Source organism: Priapulus caudatus, unplaced genomic scaffold (assembly GCF_000485595.1).
Source record: "Priapulus caudatus unplaced genomic scaffold, Priapulus_caudatus-5.0.1 Scaffold46, whole genome shotgun sequence".
NCBI lineage: Eukaryota > Metazoa > Priapulida > Priapulimorpha > Priapulimorphida > Priapulidae > Priapulus > Priapulus caudatus.
Window position 1 is genome coordinate 713,085 of NW_014577107.1, and position 24,561 is coordinate 737,645.

General features: G+C 43.6%; 1 protein-coding gene across 1 annotated transcript in view; it reads right to left on the bottom strand.

Moving 5' to 3' along the window:
• LOC106820770 (transcription elongation regulator 1-like) overlaps positions 1-24,476 on the bottom strand; it is a gene marked incomplete in the record, with an annotated part of 27,870 nt that extends 3,394 nt beyond the window's left edge. Inside the window, 17 exon segments of the mRNA XM_014825332.1 lie at positions 550-717; positions 6,151-6,301; positions 7,434-7,552; positions 7,821-7,910; positions 9,117-9,324; positions 9,800-9,863; positions 10,199-10,341; positions 11,172-11,257; positions 11,450-11,616; positions 12,416-12,575; positions 13,191-13,288; positions 13,440-13,649; positions 15,122-15,250; positions 15,690-16,041; positions 16,822-16,903; positions 17,543-17,683; positions 24,241-24,476. Of these exon segments, the coding sequence (XP_014680818.1) occupies positions 550-717; positions 6,151-6,301; positions 7,434-7,552; positions 7,821-7,910; positions 9,117-9,324; positions 9,800-9,863; positions 10,199-10,341; positions 11,172-11,257; positions 11,450-11,616; positions 12,416-12,575; positions 13,191-13,288; positions 13,440-13,649; positions 15,122-15,250; positions 15,690-16,041; positions 16,822-16,903; positions 17,543-17,613 (2,298 nt within the window).
• Between the last annotated feature and the right edge of the window lie 85 nt (positions 24,477-24,561).

Below are 24,561 nucleotides of genomic sequence, written 5' to 3' on the forward strand. Positions count from 1 at the left end.
AAACTGCCAACACGGAAAACTGCCAACGCGGAAAACTCCCAACATGGAAAACTGCCAACGCGGAAAACTGCCAACGCGGAAAACTGCCAACGCGCGAAACTGCCAACACGGAAAACTGCCAACGCGGAAAACTCCCAACGCGGGGAACTCTCGCGACGGGATTTTGAATTCCGTCTCGCTCGGCGAGCGGTGATTGCCAATTTTCGCGTCGACACGGGGAGTAAATTGCCAACGAAGGCTCTCACGAAGACAGACAAACTACTACCTACCTGCCTAATTACCTACTACCACAAGATTCATCACCAAGTCTCGTATCAGCAGAGACAGCAAATTATGCTCACAAAGACCCACCTAGGTAAGAGCCACCAAGAACCATCTGCTACTACAGTGAGTAGCTACTACTACCTTCTCCCTATTCTTCTTCTTCTTCTTCCTCTTCTTCTTATGCTGTCCCTCGGTGTCTTGGTTAAATCGAGTCAAATTGGTTAATTGATTCTCCCTATCTACTATCATAACTAGCGCTAGTGAAATGATGTAAGTGGAGCTCACGTCGAGTAGGGTCTTGCAGTAGTCTCTGAACCAGTCCTCTCTCTGCGAACTGCTCTCGATGGCCTTGTACCTGGGATCGTGGTCGATCGTCTTTTTCATCTCGCTCCAGCGTGAGTGCCTGTCGAGACCCGATTGCTCCTTGAGCAGCTGCAGGTACTCCTGTTTCAGCTGCAAACACATACGGAAGGGGGTGAGCACGGCAGAGCCCGGCGAATCCCCGCACCATTCATTCAAGAGAATCTTATGACACACATTAATAGGCAGCATGGGCTCCAACCACGACCGACGTGGACACACACTCGCTCTCTCCTACCTATAGCCGTTTACAAGAATCAAATAACCATTTACCTTAGCTTAGCAGACAACAGATTCAGTGAACTATACGTTGAATGGGAGTAGTTAACTATAATACAGCAGGTGAGAGAAATTTAATCGCTAGTTCTGATAAGCTGACAATGAGAATTTAAACGAACAAACACACGATCGCCCCTCTAGCCTTAATGGCGATAAGAAACGCTTGCATGAATGACATGAGGAGCAGAGAACACAATATAACGAGTATTAATAAGAGCATATTGTCGCTGAAGTGCCATCACGATCACAAATCCTGCTAATGTAAAGCACGAATTATACAGGCAAACGAACACAATTGCTGGTCGCAGAGCTGACAAGGCAATCACCTGAAAGGAAGCTGGTCAGACTGCACTGCAGTATTAATATATATATATAAACACATATATAATAAATCTCAAAGTAGACTTTCTATTATGTGCATAGCCATTTCATTTTCACACAGCACGTGTAAACTCTAACTTTATTTATAACCTTCAAAAACCACAACAAATTTATACGAACACTGTGGAGATAGTTACAAGAATTACTCGATAACCACACGATATATATATATATTTATATCAATAAACCTTTTAATAGTTATAGCATTTACACAAATCTACATGATATACATAACATTCATATTCATTTAGATATATTTACATAGCTACATCGACAGCTGCAGGGACAAGGATGGCATGACAAAAGACCTTATAATGGAAACATGTCACACAATCCGCAAACGCTGATTAAAATCAATTACCGGACAGTCATACAGTCAAGCCTCGCTTTGCAAATAATCGCACCGGGGAGGAACATTGTGTGCGTGTGCACTAGCAGCAACTCCTTAATGTTTGTCTTCTGATAACATGCAAACAACGTGACACCGCTTCTGTCAATCCATCACTTGTCCCTACAGCCTAGCGAGCTGAGAAATTGAATCGCTGATACTCTGCCGTGTGTGTGCCATTGTCGAGCGCACACACGTGCGATCTGTCGGGGAGAGGTCTGTGGTAGAACGCGGCCACTCACCGCGATCACAGATCGCAAGCCACATCTTGAGTCAACCCTTTACACTACACCACTCTCGAGACGAGAACACGAGTTATGTTCACATACGTCCTCCCCTTCTCTCGCTTCCCTGGTCGCTCTCTCCCTCTACCCCCCCTCTCTCTCTTCTCTCTCTCTCTCTCTCTCTCTCTCTTCCGCTAGCACTCTAGCTCTCTCACTCTCTTTCTGTTGCTTTCAAATTTGCTCTTATTCTTATTCTAACTCTCCTTCTTTCGTTCTCTCTCTCTCTCTCTCCCTCTCTCTCTCTCTGCTCTCATCGTCTGCTCTCTCTTCTCATCTCTCTTCTCTCTCTCTCCCTCTCTCTCTTCTCTCTCTACTCTCTCTCTCTCTCTCGTCTCTCTCTCTCTCTCTCTCTCTCCTCTCTGCCTCTCTCTCTCTCTCTCCTCCTCTCTGTGCCTCGTTTGCTCTCTCTTCCTCTCTCTCTCTCTCTCCTCTCTCCTCGCTCCTCCCTTCTCTCTGTGCCTCTGCGGTGGGGTGTTCGTCTCGTGTCTCTCTCTCTCTCTCTCTCTCTCGTCTCTCTCTGCTGTGTTCTCTCTCGTCTGCGTCTCTCTCTCTCTGGCTGTCTCTTCTCTCGTCTCTCTCTCTCTTCTCTCTCTCTCTCTCTCTCGTCGTCTTCTTCTTCTCGTCTCTCTCTCTCCTTCTCTCTCTCTCTCTCTCTCTCTCTGCTCTCTCGTCTCTCTCTCTCGTTCTCTCCTCTCTCGCTCTCGTCCCCTGCCCGCCTCGCTCTCTCTCTCTTCTCTGTCTCTCTCTCTCTCTCTCTCGTCTTGGCCGGTGGTCTCCTCTCTCTCTCTCTCTGTCTCCTGTGCTCTCTCTCTCTTCCGCTCTCGCTCTCGCGTGCGTTCGCTCTCGCTCTCTCCCGTCTACTCCTATCCCCCTCGGTTATCTACTCTATCTATCATCTATCTATTCTCTTCTAGCTCTCTCTCAGTGCGTTTCGCTCCTGCAACCAACAGACAGGAATCGCCCCATCAGCCGGACAGCAATCCGCTACGAGAACCGGCACGTGGCTGATGCAGGACCGATCGAGCCACTACCGTTACTGCGACAACTGGCTAGCGGGCCTTGGTGACCACTCGTCACCTGTTCTCCTCGCAACGTTTTCGGCAGTCATGCTGACCGCGCGTGGACATATATAGAAATGTCCGACCTCGACTCCGTGGGTAAAACCCTTAGGATTGTTGCGCCTCGTTATTACTGCTAGTCAACCACACACGAGCTGCAGACAACACCGTCGTTTCAATTCGAATCACGACTAGAATTGACAGCCGAGGAAGTAAACAGTATCGCAGGAGCACAAACGATTCCTGTGAGCCGACCAAAGGAATGACCTCTTAATCAGAAATGAGAGAAATTGGGGCAGGGGAGAACATCACCCTGTATGCCGGGAAACTCAATCGCTGACTAGAATTTAACAAGGCCAGAATTTTATGCATTTTCACATCTACAGCTGACTGCTACGCACCCATTTCCGTGGCTGGTCCCAACTGGTGGCACAGCACAGTTAAATAGACTCCTAAACAGAAGTACGAGGTGTATTAGTAAAGGGTTAGAACTAGGGGGGGTCACGCATGCAGAAACTTGCATCACCTTGAGATCTTTCTCACCACTCACCATCCACATAAACTCACTGCCACTGCCTCTGCTATCAGCGCTTCGATTCGGCGCACCGCTGCCAGATACACAGATGCATTTGCCTAGTACACGACAACGCGAAGGGAGAGGACGCACTCTCTGGTCGACGCACGCTGGCCGACTGATCACCAAGGCGCGCTAGCCATCCGCATCGTCTCGTCATCGCGCGTAGCAAGTCGAAGTAGTACACGCAAACAAACAAAACGCTAATAAGTAATACCAGTCGACATTGTTCCCACACGAGACGGAATCTGATGCTGACAATGCAGTTTGCTAGGTTTCAGGCGCGTGGGTCTCGACGACACGCCTAGACATTTCACAAGGGCTGCTGATGCTGCCTGCCACCTCTATTCGCTGTATGGACCAAGAAAACTGAAAGGTGATTGACTATCCAATCAAAATACTTTCCACTTTCATAGACCACAATGAGTCCACCGAAATAATTTGTACTGACCACCATGACAATTGTAAATATTGTTCGTTGTTTATCAATGACCACGATGAATTTTAAAATAGTTTTCAACTTTTTCAATGCTAACAATTGTTTTGTTTTGTTAGGAAAAGTCATTTATTATCTATATTTTACGTTAAAGTTACCACAATGACTTGCTGAACCCGTTTATATGAACACTGTTTGTTTGACAAAAATTGTACTATATTAATGTAAATACAAACATTTAAAGAAACAATTATGTAATGCATCTTCCAGCCACAGGGTTCCAGTAATTACCTAAACATAGTGCCTTAAATCGTATTGTGCACGTCTGTACATTAAACTGAACGTACCAACAAGAATAGTGGTAAAAAGCGCATACAAAATTTATACTACGCACATAAAATCTTCATACATGATCAATAACTTTGTATCACCAGACTGCTATGAAAAGTTTACGCAGCCTATATACGACAGGAACGACAAATGAAGCTGTGCAGCAGGCAATGTGTAGTAGGAAATCTATACCCTGGTGCATGAAAAAAAAACACATGATCCAAAACAACTTTCTGTAACATCTCTGCTACCAGAATAAGGCCATGTGAATCATGATAAATACACATTGCATATATATGCCACCTACTTACAATATTTTGGCAACGCTTACATCATGCCAAAAAACTCATTGCTATGCAGATTACATTACTGAATCACAATTACATATCAGATGATGTTTTCATCTGCAATGAAAAAGAACATGTTCACATAGTTCTTGCACGAGATTTCCTACTCCACATTGCCTGCCCGATGAACAAGCTGGAAAAAAACACTTTAGTAACAATTAACAGAGTAAGGCCATAATTCAAATTTAACATTCATTTAGACATTTTAATAATTGAGTAGTAGTTGCAGTCTGTACATAACCCCTATATGCGCACTTGTGCAGTCCTTACTGCATATTACTGCACGCACACAGAATTATTTACTTATGGTTAAAACAGAACTTTTACTTAAGATAAAGAATACCCTGTAAAAAATAATGATATTAAATAGACCAAGCAATTCAGAAGAACACCAAACAATAACTCAATATTTGCAGCTGAAAGGTAATCATAGGCGCATTACAGGCTGAAAAGTCTTCATAAAATAACGAAGAATAATGCTCATAAAACTGATTACTCGCCGCTCGGAAACCCGCTCATAAAACTCATTATTGCGGTTTCTTTTATGACTTTAATAACGACGCGAGTGCGCGTTCGAATTTTCTAATCTTCGCATTTCGGACTACAGTGTATATATATGCGTTTACGGCCATTACGGCCGTCCCCTGAAAGGTAACACAATCATCAGTGCTCGCGTGTTAGAAACGGATACGTACACTCATCACAGCAACACGCTAAATCGAGCGGCAGCCGTTTCACCGAAGCAGGCTCTTACACACGATCACTTTACGTCGGCAAACTAGAATTTTGTCAATGCGAGCCTAAATAAGAACCCTTTCCTCACACGCGCATCGCCACACACAAATTACCAAGTATATTTCTATCACTTCTCAGTATCACGTTTCACACTTCAAACACCCGCGGCTTAACAGCTTAAAACGCCGATGTAAATTTCGTTAAGCGTTATTAATGACTGTACTCCAGTGAATGGACGCTACAAGATTAGTTAGCTGTGAAGTCTCAAATTTCAAAGCCTGTTTCAATGTTTGCAAAATCCCCTGTTTGTGAAACAAACGGGACGAGACTGGGAATTGCAATTACGAAAAATGTAAAACTGCTCATATTAACATAAATGAATAAAGTTGTAACGACTACGCGATATGTGCACCCAATTATAATCAACAATGTTGAAAAACTGAAAACGGTGCAATTATTACGAGAAATGTCTTTTCAAACTCAAATTACACAAATTTTAGCTAGCCACCTCGTTTACTACCAATTACTCGCACTAATTTCAAGGTATTGCCGCATAATTGCATCGAGTAATAAATGTTTTCTATTCGCGTGTGCCATTACACCGACGTACTCTCACGCAATACTTTCGTGCGGCGAATTCTCGTAAATCGCACGCGGTATCGTCACGACGCCTCCACGCGGCTCGCGGCACTCTCCTGCGCGCGACAGACATACCTTCTCCTTCTGGCTGCTCTTCGTCTCCTTCTCGCGCTTCCGCAGCTCCTGAACGTAATCGCTAAACAGCGCCTCGCGCTCCCTCATCTTCTCAATGTTCTTGAACCGGTCATCCTTGCCGTACTTGCCCGCAAAGTCACTGAAGCTCGACCTGAGAAAAGAAGATCGAGCGACGAGTTAGCATGTGCGTGTTTTTTTCGATTGCGTGTTTCACTAGGTGCTCGTCATTTACTGCAGATGATAAGGACGAACAGGGAAACAAATGGACACATGTACCGTGGTTACAGATACGTGTATAAGAAGTACATATTCGTTAATGTGACTAACATATACGATTGTTGTGGCTAGATGCTCAGCTGTGCACATTCGTTTCGTTTCAGATTTTATTTTCAAAATGTATGCTGCCAATGCTATTGAAGTTTCAGAACGCTCGCGAGGTTCAAATTTAGTAGAAAACCTCTTTGAAGCAGTTCTATTCATCCTACAGGATTATTATGAAATTTTAAACCTTCACATGTTTCAGATGGCTTCCTTACATTGTTGCAGCCCTCACACGTGCAACATTATTTCCCTAAGACCATCCCGGGTCTCGCAAAGGTGTTCAACCTTGAACACTGCATAGTGCATACATCAGACCTGCCAACCTGTGATTCATGAAAATAGTAAGGCTTTTCTTTTCTTGCAGCAGGTGGCCATTTTGTTTGTATGTTATGCGCGCAATGAATGATGGGACTAACTCTAGATCACGCGAGAACAACGTGAACGCGTGATCCAATATGGCTGTGCCCACAATCGCCAGATATTTCTCGGCTCACAATGTAAAAAACATTAATTTTCACAAGTCGTAAAAAATCAGTAAGTTTTTCAGTTTGATCGTACATTCGTAGAAACATCATGGAATTCGTAAGGAATACGAAAAAATCGTAAGGGTTGGCAGGTCTGCATACATGTGTCTTTCGTACAAACTTGAACACTAATTTACTACACTAACACTTAAATTTAAGAAAGATAGAAGAACCTGTGGAAATTGCCAGCATAAAACTGTAAGGCAGATCAATTACTGTATAGGCCATCTTTTTCGCGGACAGACATTTTCGCAAATTCAGACTTGACGGACAATTTCGCGAGTGGTTAATTTCGCGGTCGGTGAATTCCTGAATCAGTGAAAAACAGTGTGTTGTTATTTTCGCGTGTTGTTATTTTCGCGGTCAGGGACACGTTCGCGAATTAAACCACCACGAAATATACAGCGTATATAAAGTACTACAAACGTGACCACGTACTTCCCATGGAGTGTTGCCTCCTCCATCAGTACTCTGAACTGGTCCTTAGCCTCCTTTAGCTTGTTCCTCTTCTCTCTTCTTTCTTCCTCTGCTCTCTCCTTAACGTATTTCTCAAAGACCTATATATAATAAATACAATAAGACAACGTAAAATAATTGGGGTTCAGAATAATACGCTTGGTATCACCAACTTAACAAAAATAAGTGAACAAAATAACGAACCTAAATTAGAAGACAATTGCACCTGTAGTCCATCCTACGTTAAAACCGTTTGATACATAATTGCAAGTCTTCTTGTTTTGCCCTTATTGATAAAACCGTTACTCGACACATAGCTTGTATTTCTATTAAAACACAAAGCATCACGCATCTGAAGATGAAGCGTACCTGCTTTCGCTCCTTAGATGTCAGCAGAAGATACCTTGAATCAAACACAATTTTGTGCAGCTCCTTCTCCCACGTGGAAAATGCTGATACCTGTAGGAAAAATATTAGGTATTGCATACTTCAAGCAAACAGATCATCGTGTAAGAGTCAAGGGTGACCGTGAACAACATGAAAATGGACAAGGTTCTGTTATCTATAGGCATTAGAATTTCCATTTGAATTCATTCGACTTCCTTTTTGAAGCAGGTAATATTATCCATTTATTTGCACCAAATTACCTTAGGCACATCAGACTTATAGGAAGTGATTGAACAAAATTAGATTAAACAGTGAGATTAAAAAATCCTAATCAAATGTAAAAAATCTATCAATTACCAAACTTTGTTCAATGTACATGGCGTATCTGCTCTACTTGTAACACATCAAACCCATGCTATGCTGTACAATGACATGTTAAATGCATGCTACGCCACCCTGTTACACGTCAAACAACTATGCTGCCGTGTTACATGTTGAACCCATCCTATGACACACTGTCACATGCTAGATCTATGATACATCACACTGTTACATGCTGAACCCATGATATGTCACACTATTACACACTGCACCCATCATATGACACACTGTTACATGCTAGACCCATGATATGTCACACTGTTACATGCTACCCATGATACATCATACTATTACATGCTGAACCCATGATATGTCACACTGTTACATGCTACCCATGATACATCATACTATTACATGCTGAACCCATGATATGTCACACTGTAACATGCTACCCATAATATGTCACTGTTACATGCTACTCATGATACATAATACTATTACATGCTGCACCAATGATATGTTACACTGTTACATGCTGAACCCATGATACATCACACTATTACATGCGGAACCCATAATATGTCACACTATTACATGCTGAACCCATGATGCGTCCCACTATTACATGCTGAACCCATGATGCGTCACACTATTACATGCCCATGATACGTCACACTATTACATGCTGAACCCATGATGCGTCACACTATTACATGCCCATGATACGACACACTATTACATGCTGAACCCATGATACGACACACTATTACATGCTGAACCCATGATACGTCACACTATTACATGCTGAACCCATGATGCGTCACACTATTACATGCCCATGATACGCCACACTACTACATGCTAAACCCATGATGCGTCACACTATTACATGCCCATGATACATCACTATTACATGCTGAACCCATGATACATCACACTGTTCCATGCTGCACTCACCTCCTTCTCCTGCAGCATGTCGCGGAACTGCTTCATGCGTGTCTCCAGTGGAATGATGGCCCGCTCCCGCGCCGCCCGCACCTCCGCCTCGATCGCCGCCTCCTTACCCGCGTCGATCAGGTTGCCTCGCTTCTTCTGCTGCTGCACGGGGGGCTTCTTCGTTGTCGTCGTGGCTTCCTCTGCCTCCTCCTCCTCGACCTTGTCCTGCCTAAGTAAAGAGTCTTGTCTTTGTCTTGTCTTATATGACTACCGGGTCTTATGTTTTTTATGTTTTTTTATGTTTACGTTTATGTTATGTTACGTTATGTTTATGTTTATGGTTATGTTTACGTTATTATTTGTTTTATGTTTATGACTATGTCTTATATGACTATAACCCGCAGGCAATCATGGGACGCACACGCAGCTGTGCCTCCGTTCTGAATTTCCATGCTTCGATTTTCACGCAAAAGGAAAGGGTCGTGGCGAGTCCTCTACTTCATGTCTTCGGTAATGCAGGGAGTGCACAAGTAATGCACACTAGTTACCTGAATAGAATCTGATGTATCCCTGGGTAGTGTCGGAATGATCTTCTAACCCTAACTCTCCCCCCTAATCCCAAGTACCTCAGTCAGTGCACCCGCAGTTTTTGTAAGCGTGAGATATGGAGTATTTCATATGGACTCTTTCAGATCAGAACTTACTTTTTCTTCTTCTTTGAGAGTGGCTCCGCCTCTGGCATCTCCCCAGCCTTCTTCTTCACTGGAACTAGAGAGATTTCATCTTTAAAAGTAGGTAGCTTAGTTGGATTATAAATAAGTTCTAACACAAGGTAGCAGCTTCGTTTGGATTCACTTTTCCTGACTTCTTTACGAACCCTCCCCCCTTTTCAAACTTTTCCTCTGACTTCGCAGAATGCAATCCCTAATGCAATGCAACATCCTACCCAATTTCCCAGATAGTTAGTTGTTAAGTGGTTTTTAAATAAAACTAAAATACCCTTAATTTCCTTTATTCAAGGGTGAGTGACCACCATGTAACCAGCTGTAGATAAACAATTATGTTCGGCATCGAGTTAGGCTGCTAGTCTTTTAGTTTCTCACCTTTCTCTTCCTTTGTGGGCGGATGCAGTAGCATCTGATCAACATCTGTGCGTCCGATGAGTGTGTCAGGCCGCTCCCACAGAGAAGCACGTCCCGTGGGGTTGTAGAAGAATACTCGGTTGTCACCCGTCCACACCACACACCTACGCAACAGGAATTCACAAGTGTCATAGAGTGAAAGAAAAACCCTGCCTCCCTCCACCCACTATGCAATTACCACACTGTAAAAATACGGATGGAGACACCATCACCGAGAATTGTTATCTGCGTGCTCCCAGCTATTTAATCACGTTCAGCGTATGCCTCCTTTCAATAATTTTGGCAACAAACAATCAGTTAATTTTCTTTCATCAGCTAGAGACAATATATCTGATGTATGCACTCTTAGCACCAGTTCCAACCATTCTGCTGTTTGTATGCTATATAATATCGTTTGTGTTGACTGCTTTTTTTTCTGGGATTAATGACATTCCACTGTGCCATGTGTTGGAATGTACAAAATATATGAATATTCACAAATTGTAGCAGGATTATGATTGAAACTCATCAACGCTAGGCAGAAAAACATCATCATAAAGATAGCAAACCTATGCCACAGCTTAACAGTCCCCCCATATATCTATATATATAGCTATCGATCTAATTTGTTGTCGGATTTAACGCGGCGATGACACATCATAAACCCCTACAGAGAGAGAAAGCGAAACGAAGCGAAGCGAAGCGAAGCGAAGCGGTTAGAGAGCAAACCGCTACACTACGATCAATGATAAATCCTTCAAATATATTCCTTGATCCAGATCTGGATCCGGATCACGACCAAAATCTAATCGATTGGTTCTTGGCCAAAGCCCAACCCGTCCAAAGAATTTCATCAAAATCCGTCCGTAACTTTTTGAGATATCCTGCTGACAGACAAACAAACCAACAAACGAACAGGGGCAAAATCATAACCTCCTTAGCGGAGGCAACTAACCACGGCGATCCCGGCACAGGTGTAGACGAAACTGGCTTCGCACGCTCGGCTGCTTTCTGCTCTTCTGTCATCTCTTCTTCCTTTTCCTACAATCGAGACAAACATACACGACTGTCACGACAATGATGGAGTAGATGCCTTCTTTCTGTATGTCTTCGATCTTTTCTGACCCTCCGTCCTCACTTCAAGCCTACTCACCTCTTCCTTCTCCACTTCCTCACTCTTGTTCTCGACTGCCTCCTCCTTCACCACTCCGTCCTCACTTCATGCCTACTCACCTCTTCCTTCTCCACTTCCTCACTCTTGATCTCGACTGCCTCCTCCTTTGGCACCTGCGCGCCCTGCTCCATCGCCTGCCTGTCCTCCATCGGCTGGTCTTGCCGTATCTGCGGCGCAGCCTGGATTTCCGCCTGCATCTCGGGCTGCTGGGCTGCAAGCCGTGCCGCTGCACACACACACACACACACAGAAAATGACACACGTCATTCATACGTATACAAAAATATTAAATACATGACGTTGTCAGGGATATGTGAACGACCCAGAAAGAAGCAACTATAATCGAACAAAAAATTGTGGAAAGAAATAGCTGTACACACGCACGCACGCACGCACGCACCCACACACACACACAGAAAATAGGAAACACATCATTAATAAACGGTAATACAGTGTTTCCCTTGCTTTGACACAAGCGAGGCGGGCCGCCTCGCTCAAATTCTCAGCCGGCACACAGAAATTTTTCCAAAAAAACAACTCGCCATCCAACACCATCAATAAACTACACTTTATTGAACTAAAATCAAAATATAGAGCTTAGAATGCACCAAATCTACACCAAAAACACACCCAAAAAGATTTACCACCTCACAGACCCTTATGGCCAGGGGAAACACTGGTAATATACATACCTATACATACGTATACAAAAACATACAAATACATGTAGTCAAGGATATGTGAACGACCCTGAAAGAAGCAACTCTAATCAAACAAAAAATTGTGGAAAGAAAGAGTGCACGCTGCAGGCATTCATCCCAAACATTATATCACTCGATAGCTTTATGAATGTAAACAAGTCTTCCTATCGCGGATGTGTCATGAATCCTATTTCATAATAGCTGACATGAAAAGCTAAATGCGATGGCAGTGATGTATGCCTACTTCTGCTCTCAAAAACATAAGGTAATCTACACCCCCCCTATTAAATTTTTTATCTTAATTTACACTGATTTCCCACTCACCCTCCAGGTTCTTCATGGCCGGTGGTTTCTCCCACGTCGACTCCATCGTCGACGAGTTGTAGTAGTAGAGCCGGCCGTCCGTGTTCTTGTGTTCGGACCAGCTCTTGCACTCCTCCTCTAGCTTGGCTACCACGTCATTCGACTGCTCGCTACTTCCCTCCTGCGGGCAAACATACGCAGGGTGTGAAATTAATGCGAGTCCGGAGTCAAATACTCCCTGATTTACTGTCGGACTCCCTGATTTGACACATGCAGGACTCAAGAGTCCGTGTGACTTCCTGAAAATTCTGCTATACTAACTAGTTCGTTCCAGAGCATGGCCTCTCGGAATTACCGTATTTTTTCAGCAAATCTTTAATTTTGAACTTCAGATTAATGACTCCCTCATTTTGCTGCGGATTCCCTCTTTTTGAGGGCAGGGAGTCTATTGGACTCCCTTGTTCAAAAGATCATTTCTACCCCTGCATGTGCCCGAGTAAAAACCACGTCCGCCGATACGAGACCCGCGGACATTCTACATCTCAAAAACCACGTCCGCCGATACGAGACCCGCGGACATTCTACATCTCAAAAACCACGTAAAAAAAGCTACCGTATTTCCGCATTGAACCACTACATTTCGATATCGTATATACATCTACAGTAGATCACTATATCGACACACAGGTATTTCAGCAGCTTTCGCACGGACGGATTTCGCATCGCGCGCGATATCGTAAACCTGCTGCTAAGATCGCTTCTCGTGAGCAAGCGATGCAACGCGCGCGAGCGTTACCTGCGGCTCTTCACGGGTCTCTCCGTTCTGCGGGTGCTGTCCTCCGGGGCCTCCGTGCGGATACATTCCCGGCGGGGGATAACCAGGAGGGAACATTCCTGCAGCGAAACCACGCAATTAGTCCGGCGAGGGAAGCAGAGACCCAACAGCTGTTGACGACGCATGCCAGCTGCATTAATGCGAACGCTGTCGCGCAGTACGAGTAGTAATCTCTCACACAATTATCCTGATTAAACAGTGCTCACATACCTGGAGGGGGCATGCCTGGTGGTCCCATTATGTTTGGGGGCGGTCCCATGCCAGGCGGGTACATTCCAGGTGGCATGCCAGAAGAGAAGTGGGGTGGGTATCCTGGAGGCATACCTATGCCAGGTTGTTGCCCTGGGCCTTGGCCTTGGCCTTGGCCCTGACCCTGGCCCTGGCCCTGGCCCGGGCCTTGCCCTTGACCATGCGCTTGACCTGATCACATAAACTCAATCAGATAATTGTGAACAGCCACATGCATGTTACAACATTTCAAAACATATGCCTATTTGAAGCTACAATATACCAAATCTTGGCAAGTTGAAAAAGAAATTTCATTTCAGACCAAAATTAATCTGGTATTCCAAGCGGTGCATCCCCCCCCCTTTAATTCGTTAGGGATTTGCCAAGACTACACAAAGCCACTCATATGGACTCCTCAACCAAAACCCGATGCATTCGAAGTATGCCACATATCTCCCTGTGAATCAACAGCTGCAGCTGTACATGTACGCATAATTATAATAAAATTTAAACTAAAGCAAAAAATATGAATGGCACACGCTCATGTGGTATGTATACATGTATGGTTCTGCTGCCTGTAGAAAATACTAATAGAGAATTGAGCTCAAATAACTGAACATTCTTTCACGAATCTCATTATGCCTACAGACATTGTGTATCATATATATAGATATTTACTAAAACTTCATCTTGTAATAATTTGGCTATCTTATACCTTCCGCCATTAACCCTATCACATCATTACAAATTTGTCAGATTTTGACTGGATTTGTTGGTTTACGAAGTAACATATCCTTACAGATTACATCCTCGAATCCAGACAATTCAAAAGAGTTAGTAAAAAAAGGTAAAACAGTAATATTTAATTAAAAACACATGTAACATAAAAACCACCTCATTTTCACTAGGGGTGCACCGGAACTTGGATCCGGCCGGATCCCCAATTTTCCAGAGTTCCGGTTCCGGCCGGAACCCTTCAAAAACATTTTCCTAATTTCATTTCTGCTACAAGCGTCATCATTATCAAAAGATCAGTCTCTGAATGTAGTTCAGAATCAATAGAGTCAACTTGCTGACAATATAGTGTTAACAACTTCACACTATTCCGCCCAAAAATCTCTTGCCACTTGAACATCGGCTAACTAACTGAACCTAACCGATGTTAGGTGATTCACGAGATTTTCTTTTAAAATCAAATATTCTTAGAGCCACCTGTCTGTTAGTTGAAAATAATTGACTAAAACAGTAAAACCAGGGATACTGCAACATGCAGGTTTTGCCACAGAATTCGCTCGCGAATAAGATGCCAGAATTATGTACTGTATAAGCAGCCGATTCAAACACCTAACAACCGACAACGATCCCGTAATTAGAACTTTGAGCATTGCCCTACTCGCCTGAGTGATGTGCCTGCTAATAATATTTCGTTCAGGCCGAGTGAGTTTGAGCAATACTGAGCCAAAACTGTCAAGATTATTCCCAGCTTAAGTTCCGGTTCCGGTTCCGGCCAGGTAGTTCCGGCCGGAACTTTTTTCAAGTTCCGACTGATTCCGGTTCCGGCCGGAACTTAAAAAGTTGGATCCGGTGCACCCCTAATTTTCACTCAATTTCTCCTACAGTTGTAACTCTGGTGCTTGCGCTAGGTGCGTGTGACATGCGTATACCTGGCATGGGCGTCTGGTGCTGCTGCTGTGGCTGCGCGGAATCTGGCTGGCTCTGACTAGGAGCTTCACTGTGTTCCTCCTCCCAATCCTGCGCTGGACCACCCTGCTTCTGCTGCATCGACATCTGGGCTGCAAGTATTAATTGAACATGTTCAACAGCATCTTTTGCTGACAAATGTGGTACAACATATCTTGTCAGTGTATATGTATTAAACATGCGAATGCGAGTAACATTACGCTACTACTGTCATATTTTATGTGGCTAATAGCTTGTAGTTAAATGTCAAAGTATGTGCAATTTTATTAATTTAATACTAACATTATTAATAATATTTAATATTTAATTACTATTTACAACAAAGAAATCTATGCAACAAATTTAGCAGTTGGGAAAACAAATTACGTATGGTAGAGCAATGCGTGACAATACTCTGAGCAGCTGTACTATTACATTCATACTGCCACATGTGTGCAAAGTACAGACGCTCTGCAACAGCAGCCTGGTGTGAGCCTGTGCAATACAGGACCCCATCACTCACATTCACGTGCGTGACTGCAAGCTACATACCCTGTGCGACAGCAGCCTGGGCGGCCGTGGATGTTCCCGGTGCGACGGTGGACGTCACCGCCACGGCCGCGGCTACAGCAGCGGCCGCCGCCGCCTGCTGCACGAGCGACTCCAGCTCGCTCTGCGTGATCACCTTGACATTCTCAGGCTTCGCCCACGCCACCTCGCGCGTCTTCGCGTTGTAATAGTAGGGCTTCCCCTCGCCGCTCTTCGTCTCCACCCACAGATTCGTGAGGTCGACGCCAGCGAGGGCGTTGGTTGCCGGCGCGCTGGACGGCTGCGCTGACCCCGAGCTGTAGCCGGGAGGGGGCTGGCCCATGTTCATCGGTGGCGGGCCCATGTGCGGTGGTCTCTGCAACAGGACGCAACTGCTTGTAACTCACACGGGTTCTCGCGTGTTCTCGTCGAAGGCTTCGCTAGTTGTTATGCTATTATTTTGCATTATTGTTAGCGCTATTATTTATTATTATTGTTCTGTTAATTATTTAGCATTATTATTAGCGCTATTATTTAGCATTATTACTAGCGCTATTATTTAGCACTATTACTAGCGCTATTATTTAGCATTATTATTAGCGCCATTATTTAGCATTATTATTAGCGGTATTATTTAGCATTATTATTAGCGGTATTATTTAGCATTATTATTGTTTGGTTAGTTATTTAGCACCTTGAAATTTTGCTTTTTTTAATTTTTATATCGTCCTAGCTTCCTCTCGACAAGCTATCTGTGTGGCTAATGCAAATCCCGAGTCATGGGGATCACTAAACTCTCTGAATATTACGAGCTAAAGAAATGCATCCATGGATTTCCGAGTACCTAAATCGCACACGGGTTTCGTAAGAAACGCAGAGTGGACCAATCTCAACATGATCCAGCAGATAACCCTCGTATTTCCCACCTGGCTTTCATATAGGTTCAGGTAGTATAAGGTTTACTTCAGACAAAATCATTTAACACCGTGTTACAGAAAAAAGACACTGCGGCGATAGCGGTTTGACGAACCCTTTCTCTTCATACAACACTGATGTGTCGTAGCATGCACTTGGAGAATTGACAAATATATACTAGAGAACATCTCCCTTTGTTCACTGACAATACGAAATACTTCTATGTCGAGTGTACACTAACCATGCCTGGCGGTCCCATTCCATGTGGAGACATGCCTGGAGGGCCCATGTAACTTCCATCATACGGTATTGACCCTCGATAACTGAAAAAATTAGTGGTGATGTTGATAGCAATTAAATGCAAATGAATTATGTGAATTGACCAATCATCTACCAGTATATACTGATAATAATTATGATAAACTCTTAGTTAACAGTATATATAAAATACGTGGCTCGAATTATGTAGACATTTACGAAATTATAGATTGAACCAGAATTTAATAAGCAAAATGGGTCATAATTTAACTTTTTACTTACGAAAAACTATTTGATACACAATCAGGGTTCTGCCCAGGATTTTTTAGTGCCGGGCGCATCCAGTTGCGACGATACAAGCGCCGTTGGCGCGAAGCCAATCTAGGGGGGTCCGGGGCATGCCCCCGGAAAATTTTTGATTTTGGATAGTCTGAAACTAAATTTCCTGCATTCTGAGCAATAAAAAGCCCCCCATATATCATCTTTTTTTCCCTTTTTTTTTAATATAAAAAATTTGTGCCGGGCGGAGATATATAGTGCCGGGCGGCAACCGCGAGTGCCGGGCACACCCGCCCACCGTGGGCAAAACCCTGCACAATGGATGAACTTACGAGGTCTTAATTGAAACAAATTATTATGTTCAACATGGTGAGCTAACCATCTCTGATGTTATTTTATTATTATAGCATCAGTTTTCCGCCTACCCTGGGGGTGGAGGTCCTCTCATCATATGAGGTGGGTGACCTCTCATAGGAGGACCCCGGGGCCCTCGCATTCCTGGAGGAGGTCCAGGAGGTCCTCTAAACCTCGGAGGCGGTCCCCTACTACCAAATGGAGGTGGTGGCCTTGAAAAAAAACATGAAATTGTGTCATTTTAAACTTAATGCTAAATAATAAAATTTAAAAATCATGTAATAGGTATTATCATATTCTATGCTAAGGAGCAATAAATTAATTTCGCTACAATATTTCTCAGTTATAGGCCATGGACTTTTGGCATTTCTTATTTATTAAATTAAAAGAGGAATGATTGTAATATCTGATATTTCACTATTAGTTATAGTTGGATTACACATAAATACAGGGTATGGTAAACAAAAGGACTCATTTGGTAAAATAATATTTTGGAATAAACTTAAAGGGACAGTAGCCTCTAGGATTTTACTGCATACAACTGTACTTACTGTATAACAAATCGTCTATACCCACATGTATTTGTCACCAGATACTTAATTAATTATTTACACATCAACGCTACGAAATTTGAACGGCGCCATGACACCCGCGACCGTGCTGCCACCCTGAAAAAGTTGCGTATTTGCATTTTTATTTTGCAGGTAAATGACCGAGGGCTAATCACAAAAGTGCAATTATATTTATACCTAAATGCTATTTAACCGAACGATATTCATTTTAGGACACATTTATCCATATTATAACTTAAACTATATGTCGTTTATAAGATATTACAATCCTTTTGCTTTTAAATGAATAAATAAGAAATACCCTCGGTCTGTAGCCCTTGGCTGGAAAGTGGTTTTGCGCAACTTCTCAGATCGTGCGCTTTGAGTGGCGCCACCGTCGTTGTAATCAAACTGTAGTCGTTAGTTTTAAAACATTAAAAAAAAATATTTCTAATGGTGATTGAACCATGAAACTTTTTATGTAGCACAATTATAACCTAAATTAGCTGAAAATAACCCTAGAACCTAGAGGCTACTGTTCCTTTAATTAAATTTCCGTAAATAACGTTAAAACCATGTCGTGCAAAAGTATGATTTATGTCAAAATGAAGGAAGCTACGCGGTTTGTAATACTACCGGAAGATAGAATAAGGAACAGTGAACAAAAGAAGCTCATGTTTGTACTATACATTTGTATTTTTATTCACATCAAACTCGTACGACAAAAATGTAGTGAAAGCAGTACCAAATACGTGTCAAACTCCTTTGTCTTCATTAGCTCCTGATATATATATATATATATACAGTGTTTCCCCTGCATTGACACTAGCGAGGCTGCCGCCTCGCTCAAATCTCACCCTCCACGCAGAAATTTATCCAAAAACACCGCCTCGCTGACGAAAACAGTGTTCTTCCATCAATAAACTACACTTTATTGACAGCGTTCGAAATTAGTGCCGACTCGGAGGTCCGAGGCCACCAAATTTTTGCTTCGGCCACCATCTCTACGAAACTTTCCCCCCTCATATTACGGTTATCGCAACGGCAGTTTAGACAGACTTGTAAACGGGAGCGCATTCTAATAGTAATACGCTCCGTTCCTGAACGTGGACAGGATATCCAAAACAACTAGAGCCGAGGGCATGAACTCCCCCAACGCATGATTCGCCACACGAACAAAACCTTGTGACAGTCTAAGAAATCGATTGCGGCCTATAGCGTAGCCCAGTGTTTTTATGACCGCATAACAATAAGTTCATATGTCGCAGAGGTTATCGTGGGGAGTGATGGCACGACCAGTGACACCTGACACGCACGTAATCAAAGCTGTTAAAGGAATACATTACTCTAGAATTTGTAAGTATATTATGATAGTACATTTATAAATAATAGCACATACCTATAAATATCTATAATTACGCATTCACGTTTTAATATCATAAAACAACATTGAACTTCGAAATCTTCATTTTTGGGCGCTGACATGACACCCGCGATCGTGCAGCCACCCTGAAAAAGTTGCGCATTAGCCAATTTATTTTGCATGTTACAGACCGAGGGCTAATCACAAAAGTGCAATTATATTTATACTTAAATGCTATTTAACCAAACGATATTCATTTTAGGACACATTTATCCATATTATAACTTAAACTATATGTCGTTTGTAAGATATAGCAATCCTTCTGCTTTTAAATTAATAAATAAGAAACACCCTCGGTCTGTAGCCCTTGGCTAAAAAGTCCGTTTGCGCAACTTCTCAGATAGTGCGCTTTGAGTGGCGCCACCGTCGTTGTAATCAAACTGCAGTTGTTAGTTTAAAAAAAAAATTTTAAAACATTTCTAATGGTGATTGAACCATGAAATTTTTAATGTAGCGTAATTTTAACCTAAATCAACTGAAAATAACCCTAGTAGTAGAACCTAGAGCAGGGTTCATAGTAGTAAGACACATGTTGAAATAAGGACTTATAAGACCCTTTCTGAAGGCCAAAATAAGACTTTTTTATGCGATTTCTGATAGATCACCGACTATTACACAAGTACACTAATAATATTTATATACACAAACTTGCACAGCAGATTTAATTATTCCGTATTATATATACAACAATTCTTACTCTAACTTGTCGAGAACAGTTTAGAAAACAATGATCCTTTGGCAAAAAATAAGGACTATTAAGTACTTTTCTAAGATTTCAACAAAAATAAGTACTAATAAGGGCCCTTATTTTATTTTTGGCAAAATAAGTACTTATAAGACTTTGGAAGACCCGCTACGAACCCTGTAGAGTCAAGTATTACTTTAACTGAATTCGGCTCTTTTCTTTACGTAGAACGTTGACTATTTTTATTCAGTTAGATATCTAGAAGCAATGTAAACTGTATATACTTCAAGATTCTAGGCCAGGAGCGGATCCAGGGGGGAGTTCGGGTGGTTCGAACCCCCCCCCCCCCCCCGTCAAGCCCCGAAGTGCCCTTTTTCGAAAAACGGAAATAATTTTTTTAGGACCTGATTTTTCATCACACACGCCTAGAAGACCGTCACTTGCCTCAAAAATCAGCGCCCTTGTGTAAATATAGTACAAAACTGTCTCAATTGTGTAATACAAAAATTTATTGCGACTATGGACATGTGATCCCATATTTATCATGATACCCTTATCGCTGTCATTCTTATCTGTTCGACATTTATTCAATTAAAAACGATAGTCATCTCCTTCTTAACATGCACAACTGTCGCTTGTTATGTACACTATACGTGGAGTTTTTCTGTTTTTTAATGTGTTTTAAAGGGCCACCCCTACACTGCGGCGATTTGGAGCTGATTTCTGGCCCGACTTGTCTCCTGAATAAATTCTCCATTCATCGGGCAAGATAGTCAGCTGTGTGCCTACAACTCTCGTGACCATCTTTTCTGACAATTGGATGCACTACAACACATGCTTTGATAGGCAGAAATCGGCTCCAAATCGCGCTCATGTACGGTGGCCTCTAGAATTGTGATTCTTTGTGATCGGGTACACAAATCTTGACACTAGTGATTCATGGAACTCTAACATTGCTTCGAAAATGCATCTGAGGCACCATCCATAATAAGGCCTAAAAAAAATTTGGCCCCTAGGCCGCCAGTGCTCAACCCCCGCCCCCGCCCCCGTCGGCAGAGAAATCCTGGATCCGCCCCTTAAGGGCAACTTGTAACTTTGCGATATGCGGGCAGCGCAGTTGATCTATATGCATGGGGTACGGAGGACTGGGGAAGGAGAAAACAAAAGTAAACTATCCCAGAAGCTTGTTTGTCCTTGTTGAGCAACGTCTTGAAAAAGTGATTCCAAGTCCTCATATAATGTTTTTGAACCCCTTAGAATGCCACCAAATTGCACCAATTTTTTTAAATTCCTTGTCCCTTAAATCACCTTCGGTGCTCGCATTCCTCGCTTCTCACGACTTGCCGCAACCACCAAAAACAATTTTTACCGCCTCCGGCTGCCCTTTTGGCCAGGGGAAACACTGTACTAATATAATACATATATATAGTATATGTAAGAAAACCTGAAAATATCGAATTCGGCACCGCCGCGCGGCATATAAGAAAAGCTGGGAAACGAATTGGCAACCGCCGCAGTGCATATAACCTAACTAAGTAAGTAATAAGAAAACTCGAAAATTTAATTCCGGCACGCCCGCGGGTGGGCGAATAGGCAGGCAAACTGTTCGTGTAATATCGCAGCTAAGCCGGCGGTGCAAATAGCAGCACAATGTGTGCCTTATTTCGCAACAGGCCGCGGTGCGAATCAGCCAGCAAATGTGTCCTTTATTCGCACCGCCCCCCCCGCGCAGCGTGGGAAAGCAGCAAAGCAGCTGCATGTCCTTATATGCGACCGCCGCACCGTGCGAATAGCAGCAAATGTGTCCTTATTCGGGCACCGCCGCCAAGTGCCCGAATAAGCAGCAAATGTGTCCTTAATTCGCAACGCTGGCGGCATCGAATAGCTGAAATGTGTCGCATTATTCGCACCGGCCGCGGCACGAATAGCCTGAAAATGTGTCTTATTCCGCACCGCCGGCAGTCGAATAGCAGCAAATGTTGTCGCCCCCCTTTATTCCGCACACAGCTGGGCACGAATAGCTGAAGTGAGTCCTTATTACCTACGCCCCGCGGCAGGCAATACGCTGAAAATGTGTCCTTATTCCACCGCCGCGGTGCGAATATCTCTTTGGCCGAAGCGCGATGTACTAGCTTCCTGTGGCTGAGCTCGTAATTTAGTAATACTGAATAGTGAACTTAGTATTAGTTATTACTGCACTAATAGCTAATAGTACTAATACTGTAAATAAGTAGGTATATACTAGTATTGAGCTATAAGACCGAATAATTCTGTCCCATATAACCTTTTTGTATATTTTTGGCGCACGGGTTACTTAATATGGTGCGACAGCGAACGGCGAGTTCATTGAAATTTCGTGAGAATTCGGCATGCAGAATGCATGCGCTGCTTAATGCGGCGCCGTACGCCGGGCTATTGCACGGAAAAAAAACGCTACCATTCCCTTCTACATGGCATTTACCTTGCCTACTGATAGGTGCTATACATTTCACTTCAATCGTTATTACTCTTAAAAGATTGTTTGTTCGAGAAACACGCGCCTTGCATTAACTTGTAGTAAATTCGCGTTGGCCAATTTTACAAACAATCAGACCAATCACAGCGGAGCTTACAATAGCCGCCTGGTTCTCGCTTGTATCTGTCGGCGGCTGCCAGGAGGCCTGCTCAGAGCTCGCTTGCTGACTTTGTCTGGATTGCTTTGTAAATGGCCAACCCAGTAATTTACTAAAGTAATGAAGCGGGGCTTTCTAAAACAAGAGGCCGCAGAGCGTCTGCGCTCAATTGACGGTCTTGTTGCCTACGATATTAAACGCTAAAATTTCAGTCGTGCGTGAGTAGCCACATTTGTTAGGCCGCAGATACTGCAGACACGCAGATATGCGTACACATCATTGTTAGACACGCCCACTATCGCAGATGGAGGGTGCGGGAAGGGGTGGGCGTGAGGGGTGGGCAGGGCGTGGGGGAGCGGGTGCGGGGAGAGGGAAGGGGAGGCGTGGGGGTGAGGAGGCTCTTATAGCAAAAGCAGTTCGACTCCATTGTTAAAACAGTCAACAAAATACCATGTTCTAACCCTCTGCTTGAGCGGTCAAAAGGTTATTCAAACACTTACTCTTCGCACTCAGTGGAAAAGCAGATTTCTGGTCCTTTCAATAAGCCATATAAATGATCGTCCCGCTTTGGCAAACACAAAAAGGTTTTTCAATCGCTCCGTCAGACCCATGTCCTCACGAAAATTCTAAGAATCTGCCCGTGTTGCCCCATTCGGACCTTTGACCTGGTGAGCCTCCGCATTCATCACACATGATGGCTTGTCCTACGCGTGATGCGACTTACACCACACTATCACGAAGCCTAGGTCGCAGACGTTTCAGATTTGATGCCGCCCAATTCTGCATTATCCTCCCTATAACCTTAAGTAAGGATGGAATGTTTCCCGCCCTTCTTTTACACCTCTTGACCTTTGACCTTTTGACCCCCAGCTTCGACATCCCAACTCGTTTTCGGCATTACCACCCCCACGTCCAGAATATCGCTGGACGTCCGGCGTCGAGCCGTGTTAGATCTTGTGCCCCAACTGTTGCACCGCACGGACGGACGCACGGAACGGACCGGACGCACGACGGACGGACGATCAAAGCGATTCTACAAGCTTGCATCTGACTATGTCAGATGAGCTAAAAAACAATCTTTTAAGAGTAAATAACGATTTGAAGTGAATGTATAACATAATTCAGTATGCAAGGTTAAAGCATGTAGAAGGGAACGGTAGGTTTTTTTTCCGCGCAAATAGCGGCGTACGCGGCCGCATTAGCGCAGCGCAGGATTGCCATGCAATCTCACGAAATTTCAATGAACCCCGTTCTGTCCCAATATAACGCCGCACCTAAAAATATAAAAAGGTTCATGATGGGACAAGAATTATGTCGCCGTCTAGTATTAGTAGTAATGACTAATGAGGATAAGATAATCTGTTAATCACACGCAATTCTGAGCAAGGGGCTTTCAGAATGCATAAATCCTATGGTGTTAGTATAGTTGATAAGTAGAACCACATAAAAACACGACAATGACACGTTATTCCTACTAAACAATGTTTTATTTTCCTACCCTCTCGGCGGCCCCCCTCTCGGTGGAGGGCCCCGATAGCCGCCACGGCCTCTCGGTGGCCCCCGAATTTGGGGTTATCCGCGCGGTGCATAACCTCTATCAGGATAGTCCCACTGTGGCGCTCCTACTTCATCGTGCTGCTGATCGCCTCCTTCGATGGGTGGGTCCTTTACGGGTGGTGTTTCTTGGTGGTTTTCAACGCCTGGAACACCAGGTTCTTCTACATCGGCCATTTTCCCATTTATGGTGTTCCGTTGTTTCCAGGGTTGCCAAATGGTAATTCGTAATTTTCCCAAGTTTCGCAGCGAGACCACTTGGAAC